A 13,043-nucleotide genomic window follows, 5' to 3' on the forward strand; every position below is an offset into this window, starting at 1 on the left:
AATTCCTCTTGTCATTTAACTTTTGTCCTGTGTGTGTACTGTCGAACTTGATAGAGAACCTGGATATTTATAGAAGTTGGTAGACCCATACATTCTATCAATTGGTATCGGAGCAGGTTCTTTCAATCAGGTTAACACCTAGAAAAGATCCTCATGGCTGCTCTTCCAAACTTCGAAGAAGGCCAGTCCATGTACAAACCTCCTAGGTTCAATGGTCAATAATATGGGTGGTGGAAACCTAGGATGCATGACTTCATCATGGCTGAAGACTCTAAGTTATGGGATGTAATATATGATGGACCTTTTGTCCCTACAAAGAACCTTAGTCATCCAGCTGTAGCCATTCCCAAGATGAGGAAAGAATTCAATGACACTGATAGAAAGGCCATAGAAAAGAATTTTCGAGCAAAGAAAATTCATATGTGTGGCATTGGCCCGGATGAATATAACAGGATATCACCTTGTCAATTAGCAAAAGAGATTTGGGAGGCTCTTCAGACAACTCAGGAGGGAACAACTCAGGTGAATCTATCCAAAATTCATATGCTCACAACAGAATATGAGCTCTTCAGAATGAAAGATGATGAATCCATCCAAGATTTGCATACTCAATTCACCTCTATCAGCAATGGGTTTCGCTGTCTTGGTGAAAGTATTAAAAGAAACAAGCTTTTCAGAAAAATCCTTAGTGTACTTCCCAGTTCTTGGGAAAGCAAAGTTAACTCCATTATAGAGGCTAAGGACTTGTAGACACTGACCATAGATGAACTTATTGGAAACTTGTAAACCTATGAAATGAAGAAGAAGAAGAAGAAGGACAATGAAAGAACAGAGCCCAAGAGAGAGAAGAACCTGATCCTCAAGACGGACAACAATGATTTGAATGTTGAATACGGGGACATGGCCTACTTGACAAAAAGGTTCCAAAAGATGGTTCACAGGAATGGAGGCATTCCAAAAAGAGGTAGTTCTAGCAAGCCCAGAAATTATGACCTATGTCATAAATATGCCAAACCAGGATACTTCATGAAGGATTTCCCCCTCCTAAAGCAAGATCAATATAATAACAACTTTGACAGAGCAACAAATAGGAACCAGGTTCCTGATAAATGCTTCAAGAGAAAGAATGATACTGACAACATTGTAAAGCAAGCTCTAACTGCATGGGGTGACTCCTCCAGCGAATCTGAAAAACAAGACGACCATGGTGGTAGTTCAATTGTAGTGGAAAATGAAACAATTGAGTATGATTCAATCTTTGCTCTAATGGCTCAATCTGATAAGGATAAAGATGACGACGACGATGAGGTAAACTTTTTGGATGTTCAAAGAAATCTGAAATCTTACTCTCCTAAAAAGCTCATTTTATTAGCAAATGTGCTAATTGATGCTTACCATAGTCTTATCAATGATAAAGATGCTTTAACTATAGAACTAGGGGAAGCTGAAAAAACCAGAGATGACTTAGTAGTCGTTGTAGTTGATTTGAATGAAATAATAGAGAAAATGAAAAGAGTAAAGATTGTCTTAGAAGAGAAAATTGCTAATATAGAAAATGAACGAGATGATTTAATAGTAGTTGTGGTGGACTTAAAAGAAACCACTGAGTGTTCAAGTAAAGAAAAGGAAACCTTGACCTAGAGAGTTGTTATCATTGAGAAAGAAAGAGATGACCTAGTAGTGGTGGAAGCAGATTTGAAAGAAACTATTGAGGATTTTAAAATTGCAAATCAGCCTGGAAACTATGAAAAAGGAAATGGAATTGCAAGTGAAGCACACATTAAGCTTGAAAATGAGTTAAACTTGTTAAAGACTAGTCTGTGTGCTGAACTTGAGAAAAACTAACTGCTTCAAGAAGAACTAGGGAAAGTAAAGAGTGATCTTGAGAAATCTCTTAAGTGGACCTGGTCCTCGGATGCTATCACTGCCATGTACACCAACTCTCGGGGGAAACAGACAATAGATTGGGTTTCAAAGGGAAAAGATTCCCTATAACCCTCATAGCAAGTATGTTACTGTACCCGACACTTGGCTATATATCCACTGTGGCAACAATGGGCACCTTAAGGAAAATTGCATCGCCAGGGTTCACTCTCATCAGAGAAATAAAGTCTTTTCTGAGAGAGAAACTACTGCATGAGGACCTGGTCTGTCAAATAGGAAACCATCAAATCGGAAAGGCATTTTTCCTACTTAGACTAAGAAAGCACTCATTCATCCTTTTTCTCTTAACAAGGGACCCAGACTTATTTGGGTTCCTAAATCTAACCCTTAATTTTCGAGTGCAGGGAGTAGTGAAGGAAAGCAGCCAATAATGATGCATGAACAGTGGCTCCTCAAAGGACAAGACTGGAAATACAATTACTTTTCCTTCACTAAAAAAATTTGCAAGGAGAGAGTGTACCCTTATTGAAAATGGTTAAAAAGGGGGTATGCTCTAGGAGTTGGAAAATTTGTGCCAAAGGAAATAAGGTGGAATTCTTGTCCAGGATATTTACAATCTCAAATCCAGTGACTGGTGAGGTGTTGTTGTAGCCAAAAGACACAAGAGTACGTATGTTACTGTGATTAAGCTTCTATATAGTTGAGACATAAGTTGGTTGGAAGATGTTAAAAACAATACTGAATCATGGGACAAAAATTCTGGAGCATTGCACGTTGTCTATCTCCAAACAAACTAGATCTGAAGAACCTGGCTCATGATCTGATCAAGTTGAGTAACAAGTATCATGAAGTGTGCACAACCTGTGCAAAAGAAAAGCATGTCGGATTTTCATTCAAGCCCAAAAAGGGGCATATAGCACTTCAAAACCAAGGATGAGACCTTTCAAGAAACTGTGGTTTTTGTCAAGAAGATCCAAGTACTAATAGAAACAAACATGGCTTGCATCAAACTAAATCATGGAACATGTTTGGATAATGCCATAAGTGGATAAATGCTATGTTGAAAAAAGAACTACTCAACCACTTAGCTCAAAGAACACCACCTCAGACAGAGTTGTTGAAAAGAAGAAAAGGACTCTTGAAAATTTGAGCGCGGTCAATATTAATTGATGAAAGGTTTGCAAACATCTTGACCAAAGTTGCTGACTCAAGTAAGGATATCTGGGTATAACTGTCATGTTCTCAACAATGGGAAAGTTCAACCTTGAAAATCTGATGGTAGAAGAGATGGAGGAATCCTCCTAACATACTCGTCTCAAAAGAGAACAGAAATACTGATCAAGGTAGAGAATACCCATTAAGTTCAGCAAGAACTAGGTCCTGCGTCTACAGTAGAAGTTGAAAATCAAGCTGTTGGAAATTGGGCTTTTGCATAGGGACATCACTGAATCACTCATGTATCTCACTGCAAGTAGACTAGATATCATGGTCAGAGTTGAGTTCTGTGCAAGGTTTCAGTCAAATCCAAGGTATTCACATATGAAGGATGGAAAGTGTAAGTATCTTGAGGTATCCTAAAAAAACACAGAACCTGGTTCTCTAATTTCCTCCAAGTAAATGGATACGAAAAGATCGCCTGAATTAGGACAATCTCTGAGGTCATATCTAGTCTCATAATGCTCAAGGAAGCAGAATTCAATGGCACTCTCAACAGGTGATGCAAAATATGTATAATCAACATCCTGCTATGGTCAAGTACTCTGGACCAAGCAACAAATTGAAAGAACTTGAGTCCAACTCAAGAGGGCCAATTACAGTGATTGCTAAAGATCAAATTGCAGACATCTTCACCAAAAGCCTCGGGAAGAAAGCATTCTGAGAAAGACCGCCTTGCACTTCGGTATGATGAAACACAACTAAGAACCTGGTTCCTCATTATTGGTCATGAAATTTATAGTCAGGTAAAATCTAGTTAAAGTGTTTTCTGGCTAAGTCTAACTCACCTCTATACATTTACAGGTAGACACACATGATAACTACAGAAGCAGATGCTGCAGTGCATGATGAATAAGGGGATAAATCTCACTTGCCAGACCTATCAGGCAACCTAGTTCTCTAACGACAGGTTAGTGGATTCTTCGTTCTTTCATACACAATTTAAAATGAACAAAAAACAATGCCACATCATCATTAACGTGACAGTCTCTTTAAAGTAGTGTCTTTTCATCCAATACGTCACAGCCCAAACGTCACTCCTTTCTCTAAATGATACATCTTCCAAGAAAAAGGTCGTCGTCGTTTCAGAATAGGTCCCTCATCATAATTAAATAAACATCACAACCCTTTCTCTTCCAAACTCAAAAATTCCCTGTTTGTCTTCTCTCTTCTCAAATCCATAGTCCCACGAAAACAAGCTCAACATGTCTGAAAATCAAACAACTATTAGCATGCCTAATAGTACAATGATTGAGTCCTCACCAGTGAGAAGTTGAGTGGTGAACATCTCTCCAAACCATAAAGAAGAGTCTACTCCATACTCCACTTCCTTTCCTACCCTCTTGTTTACCTTGAAAATAGTAATTACAATTATATTTGATTTTGTGGTTCTAAAAATACGTGATTTTTTTATACTAGTTGTTAGATAGTAGATGCTAGGTATGAGGCTATAAAATAAGATAAGAGGTTGAAGGCAGTAAATTAAGCAAACTGAATTGCTGAGAATGGGGCCTCGAGCTTGCCTATACGGGGCATCGAGGTCGAGTTAAGCGTTAGGCTGCGAATGGCCTATGAAGGTCTAACAGTTCTAAGAGCTTTGATAGGAGCTCTTTATGATAAATAATGAGCAATAAATAAAGAACAATTAATGGAACACAATAAATGTAAGCAATAAATATAAGTAATAAATGTAAGTAATAGAATCAAGGGAGAATGTGTTTAAGTTAGAGAGCAGAGAATGTTCTTGTATTGAATGTTGTGTGTAATATCATGTGTGCAAAAACTAACAAAGGTCTCCTTTATATAGGAGGGGGGAAATCCCAACATAGTACATAGGCATTTATTACAAAGATATACGGCTGATACAATCATCTAATGCCACGGTACGGGCTTGTACTGTTCTTATGGACTTGGTCAGATTCAATCACTCGCCTTGGGAATCTCCCACTCGTTCATCATAGCCACCAATTTGCTCTGCCCCGAGGTCAAGCATAGGGAACCCTCGGGTTTGAGCCTCGAACATGGCCTCGGGCTTTCTGAAGACGGGCTATGGGATATAATAATGATCATAAAATTAGGCTCTCCAATTTTAGCCGTATACAGGTAGTCCCTATGTTTCTTAGAGTAAAATGATAAGAAGGGATTTTGACATCGATCTCCTCGAACCTCTCATGATGACATCATGCTTGTGATGTAAGCTTTTGTGATAACTGAAACGTCCCATCGGCTCATCTTTCCAGAAGCATTCAATGTATCACCAGTTTATTTTCCCAAAAGCGATAATATCGCCGCCTATCCGTTTCCCAAAAAGCATTGATTGCGCCTGTCAATGCATTTCCCAAAGGCGTTGATTGCGCTGTCGGTTATGGTACTGTCTTTCTATAAATGGAAGATTACTTGAACCAAAATTCCACCCAGCCATTCTTCAATCAGCCTTTAACCCTTTTCTTCTCTTCATCCTCATCCAAACTATAACTTTCATGGTTCAAACCCGTGACTGTAAGGTCACACGGCAGTTGTTTTCCCCACTGAGTGGGATCGTGCTCGCTTGTTATTGTTGTGAGCACGTGATTTTTTCCCTATGTCAAATACTCCTACAAATTAAAGAAATACATTTTTCACAAATTGTTTGCAATTTTATATGGTTTTTGTAGGATTTTTGTTAATTGTTTCCATTTCTGAGCATGTTTAATCTTATTACAATCATGAAAAAATACCAAAAATACCATACAATGCATTTAGATTTTGTGTTCATATTTTAGAATTAATTAATTAATTAATTGCTTTATTAAAAATAAAAATCACAAAAAATAGCTCATTTTTACATTCTTAGTTTCTAATTTTGGATTATTAATTTTTCTCTCTTAATTTAGAATCAACTAAGTTTTATAAATATTATAGTTATATAATTAGCTTAATTTTACAATTTAAATTAGTTTAAAAATTTAATTTAGGTTTTTTCAAAAGAATGAAAAGAAAACAAAAAGAAAAAAAGGGAAATTGAAAAGGGCTGGTTTTAATTTCAATTGGGCCAAAATTGATGCTAAGCCCAAATCTCACCCCAATTCAGACTCAGAACCAAACCCAATACCCTTTACCCGGCCTAGCCTACTAAATCCAAACGACCCCGTTTCTAATCCGTTGAATCCCAGTCGTTAATCTCGTGTGATCCAATGGTTGGAAACTAGCCTTGACTTAGCATATAACTGTCTGAAACCCTTCACCCCCCATTCGAACCCTTTCATTTCAGGCTTCCACCCAAACCCTAGCCAAACCTTAGCCGCCCTAAAACTCTCTGCCATATCCATTGTGAACTACCCACCGAAAATCGCCTCACGGCGGTTCCGGTGCTTCAAAATTCCCCAAATCTTTACCAGGCAACTACCTTTCCATCCCCTTGCGAAATCCACAAACCTCTTCTCCATAATCCCCACCCAAATCCTCCAATTTTATATCTAAGAATCAGAACCCAAACCCTAGTTTCTCCAAACTTCCCTAGATTGATACCATGCAACCCCTCCCCTCCTCTTCCTAAATCCATCATCAATTTCCCCAAAAACACCCTTAAATTCCTCGAATTTCAGATCTGAGAATTGGAAGAAAACCCTAATTCTTCTAATTCCGATTCTTTGCCTCCCAGAGCTCGATTTGACTCAAGACTCGTGTTAAGCAATCGTTCTCATTGAGAACCCTTGACTAATACGAGTTTTGGCTTGTATCGAGAGTCACTACTGCTTGACCAAACCATTGTAACCCGCCGAGTTCTTTGCGCTCCTTTGTTCGTTGGTTCAATTCAGTCACCAGGCTCTGTCCGGTTAGCCAGTACCTCATCTATTCCTCTTTGGTTTTGTTGTTTGATTCTGTTTTATTTTTTGTGATTTTCTGGTAATTCTAATCGTTTACTGGTCTGAATTTGTTTTAGTGTTTATTTGTTTCAATTAGTTGTTATTGTCCACTTGTTTGAATTAATTAGGTGTTATTTGTTTTACTATATACTTGCTTATGTTAGTTTCTTAGTTGTTTAGGTTAGATTTATCATGATTTCTATTTTTATTCCAGTTCTTCTTGCTTTTCTGTTACTTTTTCCTTTATTTTAATTGCATGATTTAGAGTTTAGGGTTTATGATTCAGTTTGCTAAATGCTTAGTATCTGTTCATCTTGCATTGTTCGTCTCTTTGAGTTAAGTTTGTCACTAGCCGTTAAAACTGGATTTTTGAAGTTTATCATGAAATTGAATCCTTTCTGGTTTGTTTTAAGAGTCCAGATGTTCACACTTTCAGTGTTGTTTACTGTTTTATTGGTTTTACTCATACCTGCTTGCTTTGTTTTGTTTGTTAGGATTTGTAATTGTTAAACACTCCTAGGGTCTTAATTGAACAAACAAAAACATAGGAGTTAATTTGGGAAATAGAAATAGGACTTTCATATAAGTTTGGTATTGGAAGCTTCTAGAATTTGGGGCAGCTGGCTAAATTTTGGCCAGCACAAATGTTGAAATCAATCAAAAGCTTCCGGCTATCCCAATTCTGTTAAAAGATGCTTGTGTGAGGGAATAATATTTTTTTCTATTCTGAGCACATGGCACTTGAGGTGCCTATATGTAGGACCCCTCCCTCACTCATTAGGCAGAGATTCTGAACCCTAGAAAAATACACAAAAGTTTCTGCATTACTTTTATTGAAATTTGGCTCAATTTTTTTTCTGATTTTTCTTTTAGTAAGAACTTAAAAAATTTTCATGGGAATTTATGGTTTTCTAAGCTGAAACATGGCTAGTTATTGAAGCTATTGTTTTGATTATCAATGATGTTCCTTGCTACTGGCCTTCTATAGTAAGATCTTTCTTTTCTTTTGTTGTTGTATCCAGGTACTTTTAAACTCTGGATGTCCATGGGAATACAAGCACGTTATCAGCATGTGTAGACTATTTTTTTTCTATTGAAATCATATTCATATTTATTAATGTTCCATTTCAGTTTTTAAGTTTTAGCTTTCTTTTATGTGTTTCCTCTCATTTCTTTTCTTTTCACTATTTTTGTATCCCGTCTTTAAGTCTGGTTTAGGATCTCAGATCTATTATGATGGTTTGTGACTTGGTTAAGGGCCCTCATGTTGAGTATTTAGAATACTTTAAGCTTTCTGTAATATTGGTCAAAGTCAGGTGATGAATCTCTTTGTTAGTTTTGTTAGAATTTGTCTTAGTTCAGTGTTGATTCTTAGTTCGGGGTTGGTTCGTGTTATGACTTCTCTAGTTTAGATTCCTTTAGGATCTGGTCCTAAGCATCTAAGTTGCTTTTAAGAGCTGTGGTTTGAACAAGAGGTTGTAACTGTTGTTTTTTTTTAAACAAAGGGACACAAAAATGATTGTGAAGTAAGGCTTTTGGTATTTTTGAGAACTTTTTCTATTGAATTAGCATGCTGAAAGGCCATGAGTGTGTTTTGGAATGTGGATTGCTTTTAATATGTGTCTGTAGGCTGATTGATTTGAGTATCATGTACGTTTGAAAGGGTGTTATCTGACTACTGTACATTTTCAATTTTAAATTGCTTAGAATCTCAATATGTTAGGATAGTTGTACATGTGAATTAAGTATAATTAATGAGTAGTTTTAAATTCCAGAGGTATGCTCCAAACATTAATAGTAAAACAATGAATTAAAAGTGTATAACATGGTCATTTGGGTGTTGTGATTTTTCGAGCTTGCTTATCATGTTATTGTATGTCAATTATAGTCAGATGGGCCTCATTAGGGCCTTAGAGTTTATAATTGCCAAACATTTGGGGTTTGGAGTTGGCCCAAATGGGGCCACCTGGGTTGTGGCCAGTTTCGTTTGGCTCCAGCTATCTCCATTCATTCATTTGGGCTCAATCTCGAGCCCAGCCATCAGTGTGTGTTTCTCTAAAACGAATTCATTTTAGTAATGTAGTGGGCCTGTTGTTGGCCCAAGTTTTGTATAGTTCTGGACTTAAACCCCCTCACTTAATGTATTAATAATTAGTAGTCATATATCAAGACTTAGAACTCATTTAAATATGAGCACCATTGGTTCGTTTTCCTTAGTACAATTCTCTTCTTTGAATAAATTGAGGTGTGCCATCCAATCACATAACCTGTGGCCCTCACATTAGCATTATAACTTAGATATTAAAAAAATGAATGGTCGTCGTTTGCTTTAGGCACGTTTAATATATCGTCATGATTGTGGACACGTTCGCGTGACATGATTACGATTCTAAAAATAAAAACGGAGTATGCGTTCGCGCAAATTCGACCAAACTTTCTTAATAATAACGAAGAGTTATTAATTGTGGACATGTTCGCGTGATATGATTTTTGACGCGCCAAACAAATGGGTACACGTACGCGTGACATGTTTTCAAGATAATTTCTTAGTTAAAAAAGGCAAATATACATAGGTTCAAAAATAAGTAATTAGACAACTTTAATAAGTCAAGCATGATCAAAGCAACCGTGCTAAAACCACGGAACTCGGGAATGCCTAACACCTTCTCCCGGGTTAACAAAATTCCTTACCCGGATTTCTATGTTTGCAGACCATAAATTAGAGTCATCTTCCTCGATTCGAAATTTTAAACCGGTGACTTGGGACACCATAAATTATCCCAAGTAGCGACTCTGAATTTAACAAAAATAATCTCCTTTCGATTGTCACTTAAATTGGAAAAAACTCCCTTATATACCCTTCCGGGGGTAGTAAAAAGGAGGTATGATAGCTCTGGGGACTCTTCTTAGGATATGAACCTAGAAATTCTGGTTCAAGATTCAAGAATTCGAACTTTTTAATATGATTTTATTTGGCTTTATTTATTGTTAATTTACTATATTTTGTGAACCTAGTGTGCTAATTGCTGTTTATTTGCCACTTCGATATTGTGTGAATTGTATTAAAATGCCTCCTTACGCCACCCCTCTTAGTCTTCTAAAAATGGTGTACAGGTTCGTGTGGCCCACATTTTTTGTTAGAAGTTATACCAAATAGAACGAGGCTGGGCCAGCAACAAGGCCGGGTAGACTTTTATGCTCTCGGTACATTGCCCCCTCTTCGGCTTGAGTTTTCCGCTCGGGTAAGCCAGGTCAAGAACACAACCCTAGGTATAAACTTAGAATAACATAACCTCATGTTGGATCCCTAGTAGGAACATTTGTTTGCATCACGTGCATTTGACTGTAGGAACTTAACACAGGGGTTGGGTCCGTCTAGGACAGGTGTACCCAAAATAACAGACCATCCTGATGCATCCTACGTGCTATGTGAACATTTATTTGTTTCGGCTTGCATGTTGACCGGCTAGGAAAAGTAAATCAAGTGAAAAACCAAGAGCGATGTAGGGAAGAAATAAAGCTCGGTTCTGAAAAATCCCCGGTATTTGAAAATGTCCCGAAACTCTACCGAATTTTTCAAAATAAAAAGAAAATAAAAAAAGAGCCAAGGAAAAAGAGTCATTTCAAAATGAGTCAATAATGCGTCTCTTTAAATTGTGTCAAAACTGACTAAACTACGCAGTTCTGATTCTCACCAGATGTGGAATACATAGGAAATCTACATAAGGTTCGACCATATTTTTCAAAAAAAAAAATGGCAATAGTCAAATAAATATAGTTTAGGGATTTGGGTCAAAAGAATAAGCCGACCCAGCATCGGTTATGTCTTTAGTCGTTCTTGCCGGAATAACCTTAGAATATTTTTCAGTTGTCGAAGGGCTATTTTCGTAAAAAATGGATAAGCCTATAATTAAGGTGTAATTTTTCATATATTAACTCTCCCCGGCCTAAAAATTTATTTGGAATTGTGAAGGTGCCGTGTTTGCATAAACGACCACTTTTACAGAAGTAGCATGGGGGGGGATCATTTTTCGTTGATATTTCTTTTAGGAATTGAAAACTTGTTTTACAAAAGAGTCAACCGGAGTCAACCCTAACCTTAACCCTCCACATGTACAAATGAACATGTCCAGAACCAGTCACAACTGGTCATAGAACAAGCTCAGCTGTAGCTGCGTATGTGGTGGAATGATCTAGATGAAGATGGTCGGGATTTGGTAAAAGAGCAGTTGGGTTCCCTTATAGACATTATAGAAATCAAACCACGAGAGGATCTAATCAAGGCTTTGGTGACTTTTTGGGACCCCGTCCGCAACTTTTTCTGTTTCTCGAATTTTGAGCTTACCCCTCCTCTAGAGGAAATGGCTAGATATTTTGATTTTGGCCGGGATTTGAGGAAGCAACAACTTATATTCCCAAGGGCTCCCTCTGTGCACAAGTTCTTCGATCTCCTGAATATCAGTAAGCAAATGAAGAAGGCACATGTAAACAGAGGATGTTGTTCTTTCTACTTCTTATACTTCAGGTTCGGGCACTCAGCTGGGTTCGAAACGCATGAAAGTGGTTTAAACAACAAATGAGATAAGGGAATCTGGCAAATTCATCGTCGATTCGCTTTCATTGTGGCATTTTTGGTGTTGATACCCAATTTTTCCCTGTATATTTTAATATACAAAATACTTTCAAAATAACATGTATATGCATATATATAAGTATGTCCCAAGGCTTCATTATTTTTCCAAATTTTTAAGGGTTTTTAAATCAATTTATTTCCCTATTTCATCAAGAAAAAAACCAATAATTTTCCCCAAAATTATCATTTTTGGTGATTCATATTGTGGATTATCATATTTATACTAAAATATAGCTAACATAATTTTTCATATTTTTACAAATTTATTTAGCATTTTTTAGACTAAATTGCATATAATTGCAATATTAGCCTCTTCTAAGATTTAATGGTAATTATATTTATAAAATTGGCTCCAGTATTTTTTAATTGATAATTATATATTATTAATCATCTTAGTGCCTTTAATTTATTTTAAAAAATTATTATACCATTTTTTATAAAATCAAACAAAGGAAAAGTGGCCATTTAAATGCTAGCTCCGTTTATTTCAATTATAGCCCTAAATCAACCCTCAATTAAACCCAATCTCAAACCCAATTACCCTGACCCAAACCTCGTTCAAACCGACCGAGACCAATTTCCCACCTACCCTCTCTAATCTCAACCGTTGATCTCCCAGATCAACGGTCCCCATTTCCCTTTCCTTTTTTAATTCCCCATTACCCCCTAACACTAATCATTTCCCATCTAAAGTCGCCCTTGAATTCCCCCTCTCCCAATTATCTCTCAGTTTCTTTCAGAAACCCTAGCCGCCACCTTCAATCACCACCTAAAATCGACCACATCCAGGGCTTCCAAAGCCATTGATGGCCTGTATCTACCTCCTACGACTCCTGCATACTCGACTATCATGGCCTTAAGGCCAGACCTTGAAGAAATTTGGTCCAGACCTCGGATGTTTTCAGTGCCATGGCTGTCTCCGGCCATCCTTGACCTTACCCCGGCCGGCTATGGCTATTCAAGCCCGATCTCGACCTCTCCTACTTAGATCGATGATTTCCAAGCCTTTCTCAACCTTTGTGTTTATTCTGAAGCCTTAACCTTCGAGGTTCTTCTAATTCTTTTAAATCCGTTGTCGATCTGTTTTCTTTCCAAACCTTTTGAAAATTTTCTTAAAGTTTCTTTCAAAACCTTTATCTTTTCCGATTTAGGGTTTTGTTAAGTTATTTCGAAGCTTTTCTGATTTTTTAACATGCCATTCTTCTATTGTGTTTCTTATGATGTTCTTCAACTGTGCTTCTTATGTTGATTCTTCCACTATGTTTCTTATGTTGTTCTTCTACTGTGTTTCTTTATGTTAAAAGTCCTGGCCCTTTCTTAAGGTTTCTGATTCTATTTTCTTCGTTGATATTTTTGCCTGATTCTTTTGTCTTTCATCTCTATACTCGATTGATGGTGAAAAACCTAAATTTAGGGGGTTCACTTTAGTTTTGAGGCTATCTGCTATGTGATTTGCTTGTCCTTCA

General features: G+C 37.1%; 1 protein-coding gene across 1 annotated transcript; it reads left to right on the forward strand.

The window, feature by feature from the left end:
- The first annotated feature begins 258 nt into the window (after nucleotides 1–258).
- LOC104239875 (uncharacterized) lies at nucleotides 259–750 on the forward strand. Its single transcript, XM_009794604.1, has one exon. The coding sequence runs from the start codon at nucleotides 259–261 to the stop codon at nucleotides 748–750; it is 492 nt and encodes a 163-aa protein (XP_009792906.1).
- Nucleotides 751–13,043: the final 12,293 nt, after the last annotated feature.

The sequence above is a fragment of the Nicotiana sylvestris genome, chromosome 6 (genome assembly GCF_000393655.2).
Source record: "Nicotiana sylvestris chromosome 6, ASM39365v2, whole genome shotgun sequence".
Classification (NCBI taxonomy): domain Eukaryota; kingdom Viridiplantae; phylum Streptophyta; class Magnoliopsida; order Solanales; family Solanaceae; genus Nicotiana; species Nicotiana sylvestris.

Excerpts from the sequence above, each read along its gene's own strand:
- LOC104239875 (XM_009794604.1), top strand. The coding sequence starts at position 259 with ATGGCTGAAGACTCTAAGTTATGGGATGTAATATATGATGGACCTTTT.